Source organism: Astyanax mexicanus, chromosome 7 (assembly GCF_023375975.1).
Source record: "Astyanax mexicanus isolate ESR-SI-001 chromosome 7, AstMex3_surface, whole genome shotgun sequence".
Classification (NCBI taxonomy): Eukaryota; Metazoa; Chordata; class Actinopteri; order Characiformes; family Acestrorhamphidae; genus Astyanax; species Astyanax mexicanus.
Window position 1 is genome coordinate 55,413,773 of NC_064414.1, and position 20,982 is coordinate 55,434,754.

At 39.1% G+C, this 20,982-nt stretch overlaps 1 protein-coding gene across 2 annotated transcripts in view; it reads left to right on the forward strand.

Moving 5' to 3' along the window:
* The first annotated feature begins 10,676 nt into the window (after window positions 1-10,676).
* The window catches only part of bnc2 (basonuclin 2), a 313,165-nt gene continuing 302,859 nt past the window's right edge, over window positions 10,677-20,982 (forward strand). The window contains exon 1 of one of the 2 annotated variants that reach the window (XM_049481634.1): window positions 10,677-10,960. In XM_049481634.1, coding sequence (XP_049337591.1) covers window positions 10,958-10,960 — 3 coding nt within the window. In that variant the 5' untranslated portion in view covers window positions 10,677-10,957. The remainder of the gene's footprint in view (window positions 10,961-20,982) is intronic. The other variant, XM_022666779.2, reaches the window with a different exon arrangement.

A 20,982-nucleotide genomic window follows, 5' to 3' on the forward strand; every position in this document is an offset into this window, starting at 1 on the left:
TCTCTCTGACTGCAGAACTGTAGGTTTTTCCCCAGGAGGATGAAGCTGCTCTAACAGGCCGCCTCTGGCAAACACACGTATCTCCCTCTCTCACTTACAGACCCCAAGCTTTAGATCTCAGCACCTGCTCCCCTGAGTTCTGTTTACCTGCAGCTACTCTTTATCTCTTATTTATTTACTTTTTATTTATATCAAATATAAAACCTTACTTTTAAATACTGTTATTTTTCATCTGTTTAGCAAACAACCTCAACAGCGATACAAAACCACTCTGATTACTATACGTTTATCATAGATAGATAGATAGATAGATAGATAGATAGATAGATAGATAGATAGATAGATAGATAGATAGATAGATAGATAGACACACAGACAGGAAAATATATAGAAAGACAGAGTACCCAGTAAACAGTAAAACAGGACAGACAGAGAGACAGTTCAACAGCTACATAGACAGAAAGGCAGTTTAAAAGACACAAAGACACACAGACAGATAGAAACAGAGTAATATCTGTGGATTATTTATTCACTAGACACAAAGATAGATAGACAGACAGACAGACAAATAGATAGATAGACAGACAGATAGGAAAACAGCAATATATGTAGACAGATAGACACACAGGAACATAAATAAACAGACAAGAAAAAATATAATGAAAGACAAATGTAGACAGACAGAAAAACAGACAGCTAGACAGGCAGAAAATGGAAAGACAGACAGCAAGACCAGCAGGAAAATATAAAAAAAAAAAAAAAAAAAAAAAAAAAAACAGAAAAATGCATAGACAGACACATGGACAAGTCAGGAAAGACAAAAAATAGACAGACAGTTTGACAGACATAAACACAAAGACAGACAGAAACATAAAAATAAAGACAGAGAGGAATAAGAGTAAGATGTGTGGATTATTTATTAAGCAGACAGACAGACAAACAGACAGGAAAACAGCAATAACTGTATACCTGTAACTCTACCTCTACACTACTTTACTTTAACTGATGCTCTCAAACACATTATTAAGAGACAAGAAATTCAAGTAATTAACTCTTGATGAGTTCAGCACAGCTGTTAACTGAAAGCCTGAATTCCAGGAGAATTCTACCTCATAAAACTGACTGAGAAAATCCAGCAGAGATGTTCAAAACTGACCATCTAAACAAGAGGAGATAATTTAATGTATTTATATGGAGGTTATAATGTAGGTATTTGTGGTGATTTTTCGGTGTGAGCAGGTGAAAGTGATGCTTCATCACTGGGCAGGTATTGAGCATTTACACATGTAAAGGTCAAAGGTCACCAGCTGTCTGTCTTTACATGGCTGTGATATCTGCCCCCCCCCCCCCCAAACCTGTGACATCATCAGCCTGACCTTTCCTTTTAGGCCTATATAGGAAATATCTACCCTGCTTATTGAGCGAACACACACACACACACACACACACACACACTATACACACACACACACACACACACTCGCAGTACGACATCTAAGGGTGTCCCAGAAGGCCTGGTGCTCTGGAAGGTTCAATAGCTCATCATCAGCTGCCCTTTGAGTAATTAGACAGGAGTAAAGCAGGTCCTGTCACTGTCCGGCTCACGCTCGGGCCTGGTGCCGGGTGCCGGTGGCCCGCGGCGGCCCGGCGCTGGAACAGCCAGCCCGGCTTTAATGTCATGTTTTTCCAGAGCAAACACAGCGGCCCGATCCGCCGGCCTCATAACTCTCAGCGCCGGCGCTGATCAACAGCTTTAATTCACCAAACCGCTCCCATATTATTCCCTCCAATCAGAGAACAACGAGCACACACCAGTATGCAAATAGAAGCAGCCCAACGGAGCCCAGTCAGAACCTGAGACAGAACTAGAGTCAGAACCGAACCTAAAACGAGCCTAAACCGAGACAGAACCGAATCTAAACCGAGGCAGAACCGAGACAGAACCGAGCCTAAACCGAGACATAACCGAGCCTAAACCGAGACAGAACCGAACCTAAACCAAGACAGAACTGAGACAGAACTAGAGACAGAACTAGAGACAGAACCGAGCCTAAACCAAGCCTAAACCGAGACAGAACCGAGCCTAAACCGAGACATAACCGAGCCTAAACCGAGACAGAACCGAACCTAAACCAAGACAGAACTGAGACAGAACTAGAGACAGAACTAGAGACAGAACCGAGCCTAAACCAAGCCTAAACCGAGACAGAACCTGAGCCTAAACCGAGACGGAACCGAGCCTAAACCGAGACATAACCGAGCCTAAACCGAGCCTAAACCGAGCCTAAACCAAGACATAACCGAGCCTAAACCGAGACAGAACCTAGACAGAACCTAGACAGAACCGAGCCTAAACCGAGACAGAACCGAGCCTAAACTGAGACAGAACTGAGACAGAAATAGATAGAGAGATAGGTAGATAGATAGATAGATAGATAGATAGATAGATAGATAGATAGATAGATAGATAGATAGATACTTTATTGATCCCCGAGGGGAAATTCTAGATATCCAGCAGCAGGTGTGTATAGTACACAAAGTTACAAAAAGATAAAATATAACGATACATATAAATACAATAAAATAAAAAATAAAATGTACAGTGTATAAGTACAGTCTTTAGTGTGTGTGTGTACTCTACAATAAATCCACACTAACTCTACACCAACTCTACAGTACTCTACACTAACTCTACACCAACTCTACAGTACTCTACACTAACTCTACACCAACTCTACAGCACTCTACACTAACTCTCCTATAACTCTACCCTACTCTACACTAACTAGACTCTACACTAACTCTACAATAACTCTACCCTAAGTCTACAATAACTCTACCCTAACTCTGCAATAACTCTACACTAACTCTACCCTACTCTACACTAACTAGACTCTACACTAACTCTACATTAACTATACTCTACACTATTTCTACAATAACTACATTAACTCTACTCTGCACTATGTACACTTTATAATAACTTTACACTAACTCTACTCTTCACTACTCTACTGTATGCTACTCTACTCTAGACTAGGTCTACACTAACTCTACTCTACAATAACTTTATTCTACCGAACTCCACATTACTCTACATTACTCTAACTCTACTCTACAGTACTCCACACTATGTAACTCTACTCTTCTCTACACTAAATTCACAAAACTCTACTCTACACTAACTCTATTAGATGTAATGAATCTTACATCACGCCCCGCACTAACACACACTCCCGCTCTGCATTAAAGGATTATTTTCAGCGTTTTGTTGAATGTGTTCAGTAATATCTGCTGTAATTAGTGCTTTAGGCCCGAGTCCAGCCGGGCTGTGTGTGTGTGTGTGTATATATGTGTGTGTGTGTGTGTGTGTGTATGTGTGTGTGTGTGTATATATGTGTGTGTGTGTGTTTATTCTCCACGGCCTTGGCCACCAGATGAATATGCATATCCTGGGAGTGAGCGGCTTGTTACCGGGGCTGTGATTCTACACGAGTTTAATCCCTGATCTATTATTTACCCCCCGACCGAACCCTCCATGCTCTGCCTGATCAAAAACACACAGACATCGTCCACGTCCACAGACGGGTCCTCCACCCTCCCGTCCAATCAGCACTCCCGAGACGCTTCACTCACAACCCAAACCCAACGAGAAACACATTCAGAACCAGCAGCCCAATCAAAGATTCATGAGTGTTTGATTCAGACTCTCTTATAGAGCTCATCACTAACTGTCCGTCATCAGCTGACTCCGCCCACCTCGCTAACGACTCTATCTGTCTGATACGCGCTAATCAGCTCTGTCAGATATACAGATTCAGCTCTGCGGGAATTACATCATTGATTAGATTATAAATCATCATAGAAATGATTTAATGATTCAGTAATAAATCAGATCTGTTCATTATTCATCAAAATCTGAATCATATTCAGTGACTCAGTGACTCAGTGATTCAGTCAGAACTCAATTCTTGACAGGAATTCAATTAGAAATTCAATTATATTCCATAATTATTCCCTAAATTAATAATACACAAATATTCCACAATTAAATTAAATACTTATTTCGTTTTAGTGATTCAAGTAGAGATAAATATTTACGATTTAGCAAAACAAAATAAATATTTAATTAAAAATCAGGTGATTCAGTTAGAAATCAGGTCTTTACAGAATTTCAAGTAGAAATTCAATTATGTTCCATAATTATTCCATAATTAAATAATGCATAAATATTACATGATTAAATAACTAAATGAAAGCAAAGTAAATATTTAATTAAAAATCAAGTAATTCAGATAGAAATCAGTTCTTTACAGGAACTCAATTAGAAATTTAATTACATTCCATAATTAATAATACATAAATATTCCACAATTAAATGATATCTCTTCAGTTTAGTGATTCAAGTAGAAATAAAGCCTCACAATTAAGCAAAACAACATAAATATTTAATTAAAAATTAAGTGATTCAGTTATAATTCAGTTTAATGATTCAGTTACACTGTCAGGTCTTAGCCCTGTTTCGTGTCTCTGTGTGTCTTCCCCACGTGACCTGTGCCTCTCTGTGTCTCCTGTCAGTAGATTTCCACCATGTGTTTCTAATTTGTAGCTCCACCCCTTCCCCAGGTGTTTCCAATTCTAGTGTGTTTTATGTACTATAAATAGCTCTCCTCTGCCACCTTGTCCTCCGTCGGTCTTTGCACCTTCCACTGTTGTCTGTCTCTCTGCGTTTCTGTGTTTCTAAAGCCCTTATTCCGTGTTATTTCCTAGTTTGTTTCCCTTGCCCTGCTTAGTTTAGTTTCACCTTGTCTAGTTTAGCTTCTTGTTTATTTCCTTGTTTATTTATTATTATTATTATCTCTTGTTCGTTTATGTACTCTAGTTTCACTCGTTTGTTTTGATTTATGATTATTCGTTTATCTTTGTTACGTGTTTACTTGTTTCATTGTTTATTTGTTATTTATTTATTAAATCATTCATTTTTCCCTTACCTGCACCTGTGTCCGCCTCCTCGTCTCCGTGCCTGGGTCAATTCGTGACAGAAAGACCGACCGAACATGGACACAGCAGGTTCTGCCTGGATGGGCACCAGGATGGCGATTCGCCGTGCTCCTTGCGGGACCCCGGCGCAGGACACCTCGAGGCCTCAAGGACGCCGCAGGCCTCGGGGTAGGCGCTCTAAGGGGTCCCGCCAGCCGGAAGAAGACCCCTTTTCCGGGGAGGATTTTCTTGGGGGGGCGATGAGGGTTGGTGCTTTGAGCCTCGGTACCTCCGTGTACCCGAGGCTCAAGGAGCGGGACCCGTGGGACTTTCTCGGGTGCGCTCCCAGCAGCTCCGAGGACGAAGAGGAGCTCTACGCCGCACCAGCCCGTACTCCAAAACCGTTTCCCCCAGGGGCGGTGCTCTACCCGGCTCTCGGCCGCACAGCTCCAGAGGCCGTCCCGACTCACGTCCGTTCCCCTGCAGCCAAGGTGCGCTCCTCACCGGCGGTTCCAGAGCTAGCTTCCCCGGTGGCTAAGGCGTTAGCTTCCCCGGCGCCTCCAAAGCTAGCTCCTCCCGCGGCCAAGACACTCTCCTCTCCCGCGGCAAAGGCGCAAGCTGTGAAACCGCGCTCCGGGACTTCCGCGATGGCAGTCGAACCGCGCTCCGTGTTCCCCGCGGTTGCTGCCGAATCGCGCTACAGGACCTCCAACCCGGTGAGCCAGCCGCGAGCAGAGACTTTCCACGCGCTGGACTCAGCCGGAGGGAGTAAAAATCCGGTCCGGGTTTTTGCGGCAACCGCAGCCTTGAGCCCCACAGCTGCAGCGCCAGCCCCTCAGGCTGAGGAGCTGGCTTTCATGGCGGCTGCGGGGTTGGATTTCGCCGCTGCAGTCCAGCCTCTCTCTGGGACTATCTCCGCGGCAACCCAGCCGTGCTCCAGGACTGTTATGGAGACTTTTCCCGTGCCGGTCTCTACCGGCGGCCCCGCGCTGCTTGCTGTGGACTCTGCCGGCGAGGCTGCGGATCCAGTCCGGGTTTTTGTTTCGCCCGCGGCTTCAGGCCTCACAGCTGCATTACCTGATCTCCACACGCCCAGCTCCGAAACTCACTCGGCGGACACGCCCACCTACGAGGCATCTTCGGCTGCTGAGCCACGCCCCCGAACTCCTGCCGCTCTAGACTCTGCATATGCTGCTGTGCGTGCTGCTCCAGCCTCCGTGTCTGCTGAAAATGCTCCAGCCTCCGTGTCTGCTGAAGCTGCTCAAGTCTCAGTGTCTGCTCCTGCAGTTCCAGTCTCCGTGCCAGAGCCAGCTGCCCAAGTCGCCGCGCCGCCAGCACCAGCTCCCGCTGCCCGAGTCGCCGCGCCGCCAGCACCAGCTCCCGCTGCCCGAGTCGCCGCGCCGCCAGCACCAGCTCCCGCTGCCAGAGTCGCCGCGCCGCCAGCTCCAGCGCCCGCTGCCAGAGTCACTACCCCACCGGTTCCTGCTCCCGGAACTTTGTTTGGTCCCAGGTCCCATGTACCCAGGCAGGCACCGAGGTCCCCTGACTTTGTCCCCAGTACTGTGCCCAGGCTGGCTCCTTGGACTTCCCCTCAGACATTTGCCAGTCCTGGGCACCCACCCGTGTTTCTGGTCCCCATGTCTCTCCCTGTTTTGGTCCCTGTCTCTGTTTACGTCCCTGTACCCGTGTCTGTCTCTGTCTCTGTTCCCGTCCCAGTTACAGTGTTTGTTTCTGTCCCTGTTAATGTCCTCGTCCCTGTTCCCATGTCCAGTCCCGTCCAGTCTCCTGTTCAATCTCCGTCCCCTGCCCAGTGTCCTGTCCAGTCTCCGTCCACCGTCCAGTTCCCTGTCCAGTTCCCCGTCCAGTCTCCTGTCCAGTCTCCGTCCACCGTCCAGTTCCCTGTCCAGTCTCCGTTCCCCATCCAGTCTCCGTCTCCTGTCCAGTTCCCCGTCCAGTCTCTGTCTCCTGTTCAGTTCCCCGTTCAGTCTCCCGTCCAGTCTCTGTCCTCTGTCCTGTCTCCGTTTCAGTCCCCGGTTTCGTCTCTTGTTTTCCCCGGCCTCTCCCCGCCGCCAGCCCCCGGGGTTCGTTTTTACGCGCCTCGGGAGCTGCGCGTTTAGGGGGAGGCTTCTGTCAGGTCTTAGCCCTGTTTCGTGTCTCTGTGTGTCTTCCCCACGTGACCTGTGCCTCTCTGTGTCTCCTGTCAGTAGATTTCCACCATGTGTTTCTAATTTGTAGCTCCACCCCTTCCCCAGGTGTTTCCAATTCTAGTGTGTTTTATGTACTATAAATAGCTCTCCTCTGCCACCTTGTCCTCCGTCGGTCTTTGCACCTTCCACTGTTGTCTGTCTCTCTGCGTTTCTGTGTTTCTAAAGCCCTTATTCCGTGTTATTTCCTAGTTTGTTTCCCTTGCCCTGCTTAGTTTAGTTTCACCTTGTCTAGTTTAGCTTCTTGTTTATTTCCTTGTTTATTTATTATTATTATTATCTCTTGTTCGTTTATGTACTCTAGTTTCACTCGTTTGTTTTGATTTATGATTATTCGTTTATCTTTGTTACGTGTTTACTTGTTTCATTGTTTATTTGTTATTTATTTATTAAATCATTCATTTTTCCCTTACCTGCACCTGTGTCCGCCTCCTCGTCTCCGTGCCTGGGTCAATTCGTGACATACACATTAATTCAACTCAGTGATTCAATTACAAATAGACTCTTCCTATTGTTTAATTATATGCAATTTTATATGATTCCAATATAAACCTTTTAATAAAGTTCTGTGATTTAATAAAATGAATCAGAATCACAATTCTATTTTATAAAGTGAATCATTTTAAATCAAATTTGATTCAGTGAATCAGTTAGAGATCTGTTTTATTTAAAGAGTCAGTTTGAAATGTATTCTAAGATTCAAGTAGAATTCAGTTCTATAGTGATTCCATTAGAAACCAGTATTATTCAGTGATTTAATTAGAAATCTAATAATTAAAATCTATTAGAATCTGTTAAATGAATTCTAATTAGTGATTCATTTTTAACAATTTATTTACTTATTGTTTAAATGTTTCAATTCAGTTTAGTGATTTATTTAAAATGTTATTAATGGTTTAGCTAAAAAATGTAAATGTGTTTTCTGATTATTTTAGAGTTTAATGATTCAGTTAGAACTTTATTTAAAGATATAATTAGAATTTAGCTTTAATTATTGATTCAATTATAAATTGACTCCATTTAGTGATTCATTTACAGATTTAGAAATATATTGAATTATTCTTTAAGAGGTAATTTAGAAATGTATTTAATAATTTATTTAAAATGTAGTGATTTGTTTAGATATGTATTAATTTAATTAGAAATCTATTATATTTATTGATTCCATTTGGAATTTAATTATATTTAATTGGATTTTTTTTCAAGTAATTTAATAAGAGTAGTGATTCCTTTGTAATTAAATTTTATATAGTGATTCATTTACAAATGTATAAATATATTTAATTATATAATTAGAAGTCTATACTATTAAGTGACTCATTTCAAAAAGTATTTAATGGTTAATTCAAACTATAGTAATTTGTTTAGAGATGTATTGATTCAGTGAGAAATATATTATATTTAGTGATTTCTTAGGAATTTAGTTTTATTTAGTGATTAATTTAGAAATACAGGTAATTATTCAGTTGGAATTCAGTTCTATTTAGTGATTCAGTTAAAAATGATTCACCTCAGTGATTCGATTAGAAATGTATTATATTCAGTTTTTTATTTCACAGTTTATACTGTTTTATGATTTCTTTTTAATTATTTTACATATTTTACACTTTTCCTCATATGTTTAACTGAAATATAAGGAGGTTATTTTATGTTTACACTGTGTTTATTGTAAATTTTACAACATACATTTATATATAATCAGGTATATGTATTTTATTTGTCTTAAATAACCAAATTAAATTGTGTGTTTTCAACTAAAGGTTTCCAGTTTTCAGCCTTTCAGCTTCGAATTTTAGGTTTGTTTAATTAAATTAAAGTTAAATACATATAAAACTGTGAGTTATAGCTCACATCTTTCCTATTGGCTCATGCAACCAATTATTTGCATAATGGGTGTGTCTCCTTCTTCCTTTTATGACCCTCTCTTGTATATTCTGTTATGTTTTATGTCTTAAGTGGTACCACTATAAAATAAGGCTCCTTTATAAATAGTCTATAAAGTAGTTTATTAATGGTTAATAATTAGGTTGTAAATACTTTATAATCCATTAATAAGTAGTTATAACACAACATTTTTTTTCATCAACCTGCATTAACATATGTGATAAAATAATATAAACAAAATCATTTTTGTTAATTTTATCTTATGATTATTAGATAGATTAGATAGATTATTAGAACTTATTAATTTGGTTAGTTAATAACATTTAAGTTAATAACAGAAATGTTAATGCTGAATGTGGAATCACTATTTTTAAACAACAGGCCACTGTTATCCTTTCTATTCATGTTATGTATGTTGTAACTGCTTATTAATGGCTTATGAAGTATTTACAACCTAATTAATAACATTAATAAACACCTTTATAAACTATCTATAAACCCTTTATAAAGGAGCCTTATTTTAAAGTAAAAATATCATACTAAACATCAGGAATCTGTCCTTCTAGGAATAAGTTATAATAACTTAGCTAACTAAATTAGTGTAACAGTTAAATAGTGAATAAAGCTCACGTTAACAAGTTATAAGTAAAAACAGCATGTAACGTATGTATTAGCAACACTAAACACTAAATTTTAAACTGTTTTATGGCATGAATTATATATTTTTGTAAGTAAAAATATCACAATTGAAATCTTGGGAATCCCTTTGGATACAAGTCAAATTTTGTTAACAAAATGATAATTTTAAATCAGATGTTTCAGAACAAAGTTTTAAGTTTACGACAAGAACATGGTAAGAATATATTATAGAATTGAATAGTCATATAGAATTCTTCTTCTACATATTCTTGCACATATAGCTAAATATTTTTATTTATTTGATTTGGATGTAGATATGCTTTGTACCATTATATTAAAAATAAAAGAGCAAATAAATACATAAACACTAAGGTACAATATGATATACAGCAGTTCTTTAGTTTCTGAATCAGTTTCTCTGATTTTGCTATTTATAGGTTTATGTTTGAGTAAAATGAACATTGTTGTTTTACTCTATAAACTACAGACAACATTTCTCCCAAATTCCAAATAAAAATATTCTCAATTAGAGCATTTATTTACAGAAAATGAGAAATGGCTGAAATAACAAAAAAGATGCAGAGCTTTCAGACCTCAAATAATGCAAAGAAAACAAGTTCATATTCATAAAGAGATTTTAAGAGTTCAGAAATTATTTCAATATTTGGTGGAATAATCCTGGTTGGTTTTTAATCACAGTTTTTCATTTCATGCATCTTGGCATCATGTTCTCCTCCACCAGTCTTACACACTGCTTTTGGATAACTTTATGCTGCTTTACTCCTGGTGCAACACTTCAAGCAGTTGAGCTTGTTGGGGGACGACAGCAGTAGGTCGTCGACGTAGTGCAGGAATTTGATCTCGGAGTCTTCGGGCAGCAGGGCGAGCGAGAGCTCCATCTCTCTCTCTACCTCTCTCTCACTCTCTCTCTCTCTTTTTTTCTCTCTCTACCTCTCTCTCTCCGCCTCCTGCAGTCCGGGACAGCGCGAGAGCCGCAGCTGGAGCGCACGGGGATCCGCGCGCGAGAGAGAAGTGCAGGGGGAAGCGCGAGAGCCGCTCTGGACTCTTCTTCTGCTTCTGATCGCTCACTGAGAGGAGAAGCACTCGCAAGCTATACTCTCACAAACACACACACACATAAACACACAGTCACGCATACACTCACAAACACACACACACTCTCGCGCACTCACACGGAGCAGCGAGCGTGAACAGCGCGAGGAGGAGCGCGCGACCTGCAGCATGCAGAAATGGTGAGTGAGTTTAACACACACATGCACGCTTTCTCTCGCTCTCGCGCATGCACACACACACACACACACACACACTCTCTCTCTCCTTCTCACACTCACTTAGCTGCACTGTGCTGAGACATCAATCAGCGCGAGAGCAGAACAAACACAAACACTGATATATCTTCTAGTTTTTCTTCTTACTATTATTATTTCTATTATTTCTATTCTAATTCTCATTAATATGATAATTACTGTCATGAATATTAATATGATTGTTGTTGTTTACTGTTGGGGAGTGAACTTTGGGAAAGTGTGTGAGAGTTTGCAAAAGTTTACAGAGAAAGTAAACAACACACACACACACACACACACACACACACACACACACAGGTAATATATAGGTATATCACAATAATTACATCATGAACTTAATGTACAATATACAGACTTTACGCAATTATTATGTCCCACTTTAAAGTGATTAAAAAAGTTAACTTTTAAAAACAGCAGTTTAATTTTATTTAGGTTTATTTTTTTTTTTAGGTTTATTTTTTTTTAATTTCAGTTCATATGTTTAAATATTTTTAAGAAATAAAAGTTCATAGCTCTTTCAAAACTATTTAATTGTGTTATAATGCTATTAAAATGATATTAATATTGTTTTATCACATATTGTTAACATTTTCAGACAACCTATTGTTGTCACTTAAAATAAAAATAGTAATTGTGACAGGCCTAATTCTTATTAATTATATATAAAAAAAGTACTATTATTATTATTGTTAATATTATTATTATTATTAGTAGTAGTAATAGTATTTATTATAATGTAGCGTAATTGAGAAATTACATTAAATATATCAGCTTTTATATATATATATATTTTTAGAATATACTTGAAATATTGTGGCTGCCTGGTGTGAATGTGTGAGTGTTTATATAATAAAAGTTAAAAATATGGATTAATACACATTAATTTACAGAGAGTGTCCCCAAACAGGACATAAAAAAGCGTCTCAGACCACCTACTGAAGTAATGTAAGTGATCAGACTTGTATCTGTTATAAGTGTGTCTCACACTGCCTTTTGAAGGATGATTATCTGAGCATATTTAAAGGCGTCTCAGGCCATCTTCTGAAGAAGTTAAATTTATTGGATTTGTGTTCCTTTTAAATGTGTCTCAGACCAACTTTTAAAGTGGTGTAAGTGATCAAATTTCTATCTGTTTTAAATGTGTCACTGATCATCTGTTGAAGTTGTGTGAGTGATTGGATTTGTATCTGTTATAAGTGCGTCTCAGACCACCTTCTGAAGAGGGTTTGACTGATTATATTTAAAAGCATCTCGCACCATCTCCTGGTTAATTCTAATAGATTCAGATTTTTTTTTTGTGTTCACACTGCTCTGAAACAGATCTGTGTAGATCTTTGGACTGAGTCCTGAAGTGAGTTTTAGCGAATTTAAAAGAGTCTAAGACCACCTCTTGACGTAATGCAAGTGATCAGTTTTTTATCTGTTATAAATATGTCTCAGATTATCTCCTTAAGTTGTGTAAGTGATTGGATTTGTATCTGCCTTAAGTGTGTCTTTGACCACCTCCTGAAGTGGTTTGAGTGATCAGATTTGTATTGGTTTTTAAGTGTGTCTCAGACCACCTCCTGGACAAATTTGAAAGATCAGATTTGTGTGTTTTAAATGCATCTCAGATTTAAAAGTGTCTCAGAGCACCTCCTGAAGAGGTTTGAATGATCAGATTTGTGTTCATTTTAAATGTGTCTCAACCCACCTTTTAAAGTTGTGTAAGTGATTGAATTTGTAACTGATTTGATTTAAAAGCGTCTCAGACCATCTCCTGAGGAGCTTTGAGTGATCAGATTTGTATTGTTTTTTTAAATGCATCTCAGACCACCTTTTAAAGTGGTGTAAGTGATCACATTTGTGTCTGTTTTAAATGTGTTTTTAACCATCTTCTGAAGTTGTGTAAGTTACTGGATTTGTATCTGTTATAAGTGTGTCTCAGACCACCTCCTGAAGAGATTTGAATGATTGGATTTGTATCGGATATGAAAGCATCTCACACCATTTCCTGGTTAATTCTAATCAATTCAGATTTTTTTGTTTCACACTGATCTGAAACATAAATCTGTGTAGATATTTGGATTGAGATCAGGGTCATACAATGTGAAAGTGGTTTAATTCTGAGCAGAACTGATTCAGATTTAGGATTTTTTTTGGTGTTCACACTGCTCTGAAACAGATCTGTGTAGTTCTTTGGATTGAATCCTGAAGGGAATTTTAGTGATCAGATTTGTACCTTTTTTAAATGTGTCTCAGACCATCTCCTAAAATTGTGTAAGTTATTGGATTTGTGTTTGTTTTAAATGTGTCTCAGACCACCTTTTAAAGTGGTGTATGTGCTTAAATTTGTATCTGTTTTAAATGTGTCTCAGACCACCTTTTAAAGTGGTGTAAGTGATCACATTTGTACCGGTTTTAATTGGGTCTCTGTCCATCTCCTGAAGTGGTGTAAGTGATTGAATTTGTACATTTTATAAGTGTGTCTTAGACCACCTCATAAAGAGGGCTTAACTGATCAGATATAGATCTGTAATAAGTGTGTCTCAGACCATGTCCTTAGTAAATAATGTAATGTAATTGATCAGATTTGTATATGTATCGGATATATATCGAATATAAAAGGATCTCGTACCATTTCCTGGTTAATTCTAATCGATTCAGATTTTTTTGTTTCACACTGATCTGAAACATAAATCTGTGTAGATATTTGGATTGAGATCAGGGTCATACAGTGTGAAAGTGGTTTAAATCTGAGTGGAACTGATTCAGATTTAGGATTTTTATGGTGTTCACACTGCTCTGAAACAGATCTGTGTAGTTCTTTGGAGTCCTGAAGGGAATTTTAGTGATCAGATTTGTACCTTTTTTATGTGTCCCTGACTATCTCCTGAAGATGTTTGAGTGATTGGATTTGTATGCGTTTTAAATGCGTCTCAGATTTAAGAGCACCTCAGAACACCTCCTGAAAAGGTTTGAATTATTGAATTTGCGTTCGCTTTAAATGCGTCTTACACCACTTTTTAAAGTGGTGTAAGTGATCAAATTTGTTTCTGTTATAAATGTGGTCTGACCATCTCCTGAATTTGTGTAAGGGATTGGATTTATATCTGTTATAAGTGTGTCTCAGACCACCTTCTGAAGAGGGTTTAACTGATCATATTTAAAAGCGTCTCGCACCATCTCCAGGTTAACTCTAATAGATTCAGATTTTTTTTGTGTGTTCACACTGCTCTGAAACAGATCTGTGTAGATCTTTGGTCCTGAAGTGAGTTTTAGCAATTTAAAAGGGTCTCAGACCACCTCTAAGTGATCAGGTTTGGGTCTGTAATAAGGGTGTCTCAGACCACCTCCTAAAGAGATTTGAATAATCGGATTTGTGTGTTTTAAATGCATGTCAGATTTAAAAGCGTCTCAGAGAACCTCCTAAAACGGTTTGAATGATTGGATTTGTTTTAATTTTAAATGTGTCTCAGACTACCATTTAAAGTTGTGTAAGTGATTGGATTTGTATACTATAGTATTTTTGTTATAAGTGTGTCTCAGACCACCTCCTGAAGAGGGTTTAACTGATCAGGTTTAAAAGCATCTCAGACCATTTCCTGAGGGGAGTTTTAGTGATCAGATTTGTACCTTTTTAACTGTGTCTCAGACCATCTCCTGAAGTGGGTTTAACTGATTAGATTGGTATCTGTTTTAAATGCCCCTCAGACCACCTCCTGAGAAAACTGTTTAGCTCTTGAGGTTCAGATTAAGAGCACACTCTATCTCTCTCTCTCTCTCTCTCTCTCTCTGTCTCTCTCTCTGTCTCTCTCTCTCTCTCGCTCTCTCTCTCTCTCTCTCTCTCTCTGTCTCTCTCTCGCTCTGTGGTGTGAGTATAGTGAGTATAGTGTGTAATATAGTGACCGCTCTCTCTCTCTCTCTCTCTATCTCTGTCTCTCTGTCTCTCTCTCGCTCTGTGGTGTGAGTATAGTGAGTATAGTGTGTAATATAGTGACCGCTCTCTCTCTCTCTCTCTCTCTCTCTCTCTCTCTGTCTGTGGTGTGAGTATAGTGAGTATGGTGAGTATAGTGTGTAATATAGTGACCGCTCTCTCTCTCTCTCTCTCTCTCTCTCTCTCTCTCTGTCTGTGGTGTGAGTATAGTGAGTATAGTGAGTATACCGGGCCGCGGCGGCCGCTGTTTGAGTGCAGCCGTCCAGAAAGACCATTTGCATTCCAGCCGTCATTTGATGACTTTTATCTGCTGGATGAAGCCCAGCCTCATCTACACACACACACACACACACACACACACACTCACACACACACACTCACACACACTCACACACACACTCACACTCACACACACACACACACACACACACACACACACACACACACACACACACTCACACACACACACACACACACTCACACACACACACACACACACACTTGTATATCTCTCGCTCTCTTTGATCTGACACTTTTACCTGCATCGTTTTTGCATTGTTTATAAAACAGTATTTTATGTATTGTCTGATAATTAAATAATTACAATGAAGAAAAAAAACTATAAAAAATGTTTAATACTGTAGTTCCTAAAATTTCCTATGATTTTTATAAACGTGTTCAATAACTATAAAATATAAGTTTGTTTCTTCAGAAAGAAAGCTGTCTTAAGGCCTTGTATTGTCTGTTCATAAAAACATTGGGTTCTATGAATAAATGAATGATCTGCACTGTGTTCATACAGTATGAAAGTGGTTTAATTATGTTCAGAATTGATTCACATAGATTTTTTTGTGTTCACACTGCTCTAAAACAGATATGTACAGAAGCATAGACTGAGTTGTGCAGTGTGGAATCGATTCAGATTTAGATGTTTTTGTGTTCACACTGATCTGAAACATAAATCTGTGTAGATCTTTGGATCGAGTTCTGCAGTGTGAACAGAGTCATACAGTAGGAAAGTGGTTTAATTCTGATTTTTTTTGTTTGTTTATACTAATCTAAAACATAAATCTGTGTTGATATTTGGATTAAAATCTGCAGTGTAAACAGGGTCATACAGTATGAAAGTACAGTATGAAAGCAGTATTTTTGCATTCACACTGTTCTGAAGCACAGATCTGTGCAGAAGCATAGCTTGAGGTCATACATTAAGAAAGTGCTTTAATTCTGATTCTGATTGATTCAGATGTTTTTGTGTGTTCTCACTGCTCTGAAACATAAATCTGTGTAGATATTTGGATTGCAGTGTAAACAGGGTTGTACAGTATGAAGGTGGTTTAATTCTGTTCAGAACTGATTTAGATTAAGATATATTTTTGCATTCACACTGCTCTGAAAAACAGATCTGTGCAGAAGCATTGATTGAGGTCATACAGTATGAAAGCAGTTTATTATTTTAGACTGGAATTGATTCAGATTCAGATTTTTTGCAGTCATACTGATCTGAAAGATCTCTGCAGATTTATGGATTGAGTTCTGCAGTGTGAACGGGGTCGTACATTATGAAAGTGGTTTATATCTAATTGATTCAGGTATTTTTTTTGTGCGTTCACACAGTTCTGAAACACAGATCTGTGCGGATGTTTGGACTGAGTCCCGCAGTGTGAAGGGGGGGGGGGGGTGGTTTGGTGTTGTAGGCGGAGGTTTAGCGGGTAGTGCGGGGGGGTTGGGGTGGTGAGCAGGTTTGATGTTGGAGGCTGTGAGCTGGTTCTCCAGAGAGCTGAGCTGAATTGGAGGGGAGATGATGGTTAGACGGTTCAATAAGCTCACGGACAGGTAGAGCATCGCCGCCCCCAGAGACACCGGCTTAATGAAGAGCACGTCCACTTAGCTCTCTGTTCTCTGACCCCGACGCCCGGCCTGCACTCGCGCACACACTCTCGCGCGCACACACTCTCGCACGCACACACACTCTCGCGCACACACACTCTCGCCGAGTGCTGCTCATTTGATCTGGCGGCTCTTTTTTACGTGGGTAGCCGGCCCGGAGTTAAACTATCAGAGGCAGCGAGTTAAGAAATCAGAGCCGTCACCGAGAGAAATCACCCCCCCCCCACATCCTCCTCACATCACTGCAGATCTGCAGAAACTAAACCACAGTAAAACAGCTGTTATCAGACCTTCAGAACCAATCAGCTGACTGAACTTCACTTAAAATAAAACACAGCAACCATCCAAACACCCAAACACCAGAGATCACTTCAGTTTCTGAATCAGTTTCTCTGATTTTACTATTTATAGGTTTATGTTTGAGTAAAATGAACATTGTTGTTTTATTCTATAAACTACAGACAACATTTCTCCCAAATTACAAATAAAAATATTCTCATTTAGAGCATTTATTTACAGAAAATGAGAAATGACTGAAATAACAAAAAAGATGCAGAGCTTTCAGACCTCAAATAATGCAAAGAAAACAAACAAGTTCATATTCATAAAGTTTTAAGAGTTCAGAAATAATTAATATTTTGTGGAATAACCCTGGTTGGTTTTTAATCACAGTTTTTTTTCATGCATCTTGGCATCATGTTCTCCTCCACCAGTCTTACACACTGCTTTTGGATAACTTTATGCTGCTTTACTCCTGGTGTAAAAATTCAAGCAGTTCAGTTTGGTGGTTTGATGGTTTGTGATCATCCATCTTCCTCTTGATTATATTCCAGAGGTTTTTAGTTTGGTAAAATTAAAGAAATTTAACATAGCCCTGGATTACATATCGTCGCTGTCCAATGGAAAACAATTATCTCCAAAACAGCATCTTTACAGGAGAGAGAAAAAACCTTCTAAACTTCAGTGGAAGGCAAGTGTAATGTAAAAATAGTCTATTTTAGGTAACATTAGATAAGTTTTTATTTTGGTCCATTTATCAAAAATATTTGACACAAGGAAGAGTTTGTGTGTTCAAATTATGAGGTAAACTAAAAATCGACAAAAATGGAGATATTTGTTTTACTTTGATGCTCATCGCATTTTCAGGCACATTTCTCAAGTTTTGCTTGTTTATTTTGGTAACAGAAAACACAAGAGCTCCACTGACTGATTTAAACCCTGACAACAGTCAACAGTCAGACGTTCATCGCTATCTCTGTAACACAGTGCACAAACCCAACTTTTACATCAACAATAAACAGAATAGTAAATAAAATAACATTGCTGTTCCCGTAAATGAGCTGCTGGAGCTCCTTCACAGCGTCAACCAGCAGCTCAGTTTCCTCTGCTGAGAAGAGTTTGTTGGACACGTCCAGGTAGCTGCACCGTTACAATAGCAATCCACCAAAGTCAGAGCTCACCTGGTTCTACTCTTAAAGAGAATGATGGAACTCTGATTGGTTTATTTCATGTTACGCCCACAATTAACCACACCCATGATTAATTAAGATAATTTTAATGAAGTTACATTAAGACATTAATTAATACATTAACTACAGCACTAACTCTTTTATCAGGAGAAGGGTTTAGGTTTAGACTGAAGTCTTCAGGTGATTCAGTTCTGTTCACTAGTGATGTGTTTTCTTAGTTATAGTGAGTTTAATGGTGTGAAATGAAGAGCAGATAAAAAAACAAACTAAATAAATAAAATTCTGAGTTTCGTGTGTCTGACAAAATCTCCTGAGCCGGCAAATAAACAGGCCTCAACACACACCTACACACACACACACACGCACACACACACACACACTTACACCTATACACACACACCCAGCCGTGACTGAAAATCATTTGCCCGTAGGCTGTGTTTGGTGCTTTAGAGTGTGTTTTAAACTAATCTCTGACTCTCACACCGTGTGTGTATGTGTGTGTATGTGTGTGTGTGTGTGTGTGGTTCAAACAGGTAGCCAGTGTGAAGTCTCAGGGATAAACACACTAGAGAGAGTGTGAGACAGTGTAAGAGTGTGAGAGTGACAGAGTGTGAGTAAATGACAGTGTTAGTGTAGACATTAGTGTGATACTGAGGTACTGTTAAAGTGTGTTTTGTGTTATATAGTGTGAAAGTGAGACTCTGAGAGTGATAGACTGTTAGACAGTGTGAGAATGCGTGAGTGTGTGAGAGAGTGAAATGGAGAGTAAGAAAATGAGTATTAGTGTGCGAGTGTGACAGTGAGATACTGCTGGAGAGTGTGTGAGAGTGAACGTGAGTTAAGAGTGTCAGTGTGTGAGTGTCAGAGTGTTTGAGAGAGTGAGAACGTGTGAGATACCATAAGAGAGTGTGTAAATAATATAGAGTGAAAGTGTGATATAGTGTAAAAAAGTGATATAGAGTGAGAGTGATATATAGAGAGTGTGAGAGAGAGAGAGAAGTTGTAAGAGAGAGATATAGAGTGAGAAAGAGTGTAGGATGGAGAAAGTGATATAGAATGAAAGAGTGATATAGTGAGAGAGAGATAGAGAGTGATCCAGAGCAAAAGAGAGCAAGAGAGATTAAGAGAGTGATATATAATGAGAGAGGGTGTAAGAGAGAGAGAGTGTGAGGGTGATCTAGATTGAGAGAGGTTGGTAGAAAGTGAGAGGGTGAAATAGATTAAGAAAGAGAGAGAGAGAGAAAGAGTGAGAGAGTGAGATAAATTGAAAGAGAGAGAGAGAGAGTAAGAGGGTAATATAGAGTGAGAGAGAGTGAGAGAGTGATATAAAGAGAGGGTGAAAGGTGTGAAATTTAAAAACAAATCTTTTTCATGGCTGTAATTTGATAAAAGTCTCAGCAGGAGCTCCTCTAGATTCGAAACACACACACACACACACACACACACACACTCACACACACACACACACACACACACACACACACACACACACACACACACACACACACACACACACACACACACACACACACACACAAACTCACACTGCCGCTAATTGTATCTCTAAATCTCTAAATCAGCAGCTTCACATGAGGAGGACAAAAACCTTTTGATATTTTAAATGAAACTTAATGTAAAGTAACAGGTCTGAAGGTCTAAAAGTCTGGAAGTCTTGAATTCTGAAAGTCTAAAGGTCTGATTGCCTTATGATCTAAAAAGTCTGATGATCTAAAAGTCTGATGTTCTGAAAGTCTGATGGTCTGAAAGTCTGATGTTCTGAAAGTCTGATGGTCTGAAAGTCTGATGATCTAAAAGACTGATGATCTAAAAGTCTGATGTTCTGAAAGTCTGATGGTCTAAAAGTCTGATGTTCTGAAAGTCTGAAGGTCTGAAAGTCTGATGATCTTAAAGCCTGGAGGTCTGAAAGTCTGATGATCTTAAAGCCTGGAGGTCTGAAAGTCTGATGATCTTAAAGCCTGGAGGTCTGAAAGTCTGATGTTCTAAAAGTCTGAAAAAGTCTAAAGATCGGAAAGTCGGAAGATCTGAAAGTTTTAAAGTCTAATATTCTGAAAGTCTGAAGGTCTGAAAGTCTGATAATCTTAAAGCCTGGAGGTCTGAAAGTCTGAAAGTCTGATAGTCTTAAAGTCTGAAAGGTCTGAAAGTCTAAAGGTCTGAAAGCCTAAAAGTCTGAAGGCCTGAAGGTCTGATGATCTGAAGGTCAAATTGTGTAAAAGTCTGATTGTGTGAAAGTTTGATAGTCTGGAATTCTGATGGTCTGATAGTCTAAAGGTCTGAAATTCTAAAGTTCTGAATGCCTGGTGGTCTGAAAGTCTGAACATTTAAAAGTCTGAAGGTCTTAATGTCTGATAGTCTGAAAGGTTGATGTTCGGATGTTTAAAAAGGTCTGAATGGTGGAAAGTTGGATGATCTAAAGTTCTAATTATCTAAAGTTAGTCTAAAGTTCTAATTATCTAATAGTCTATTGGTCTAAAGTGTTTTTTTATCTACCTTCAGCACATTAGTGGGCGGTGTAGTGTAAAAGTCTGAAAGTCTGAAGATCTGAAAGTCTGAAGGTCTTAATGTCTGATAGTCTGAAAGGTTGATGTTTGGATGTTTAAAAGGTCTAAATGATGGAAAGTTGGATGATCAAAAGGTCTAAAGTTCTAATATTT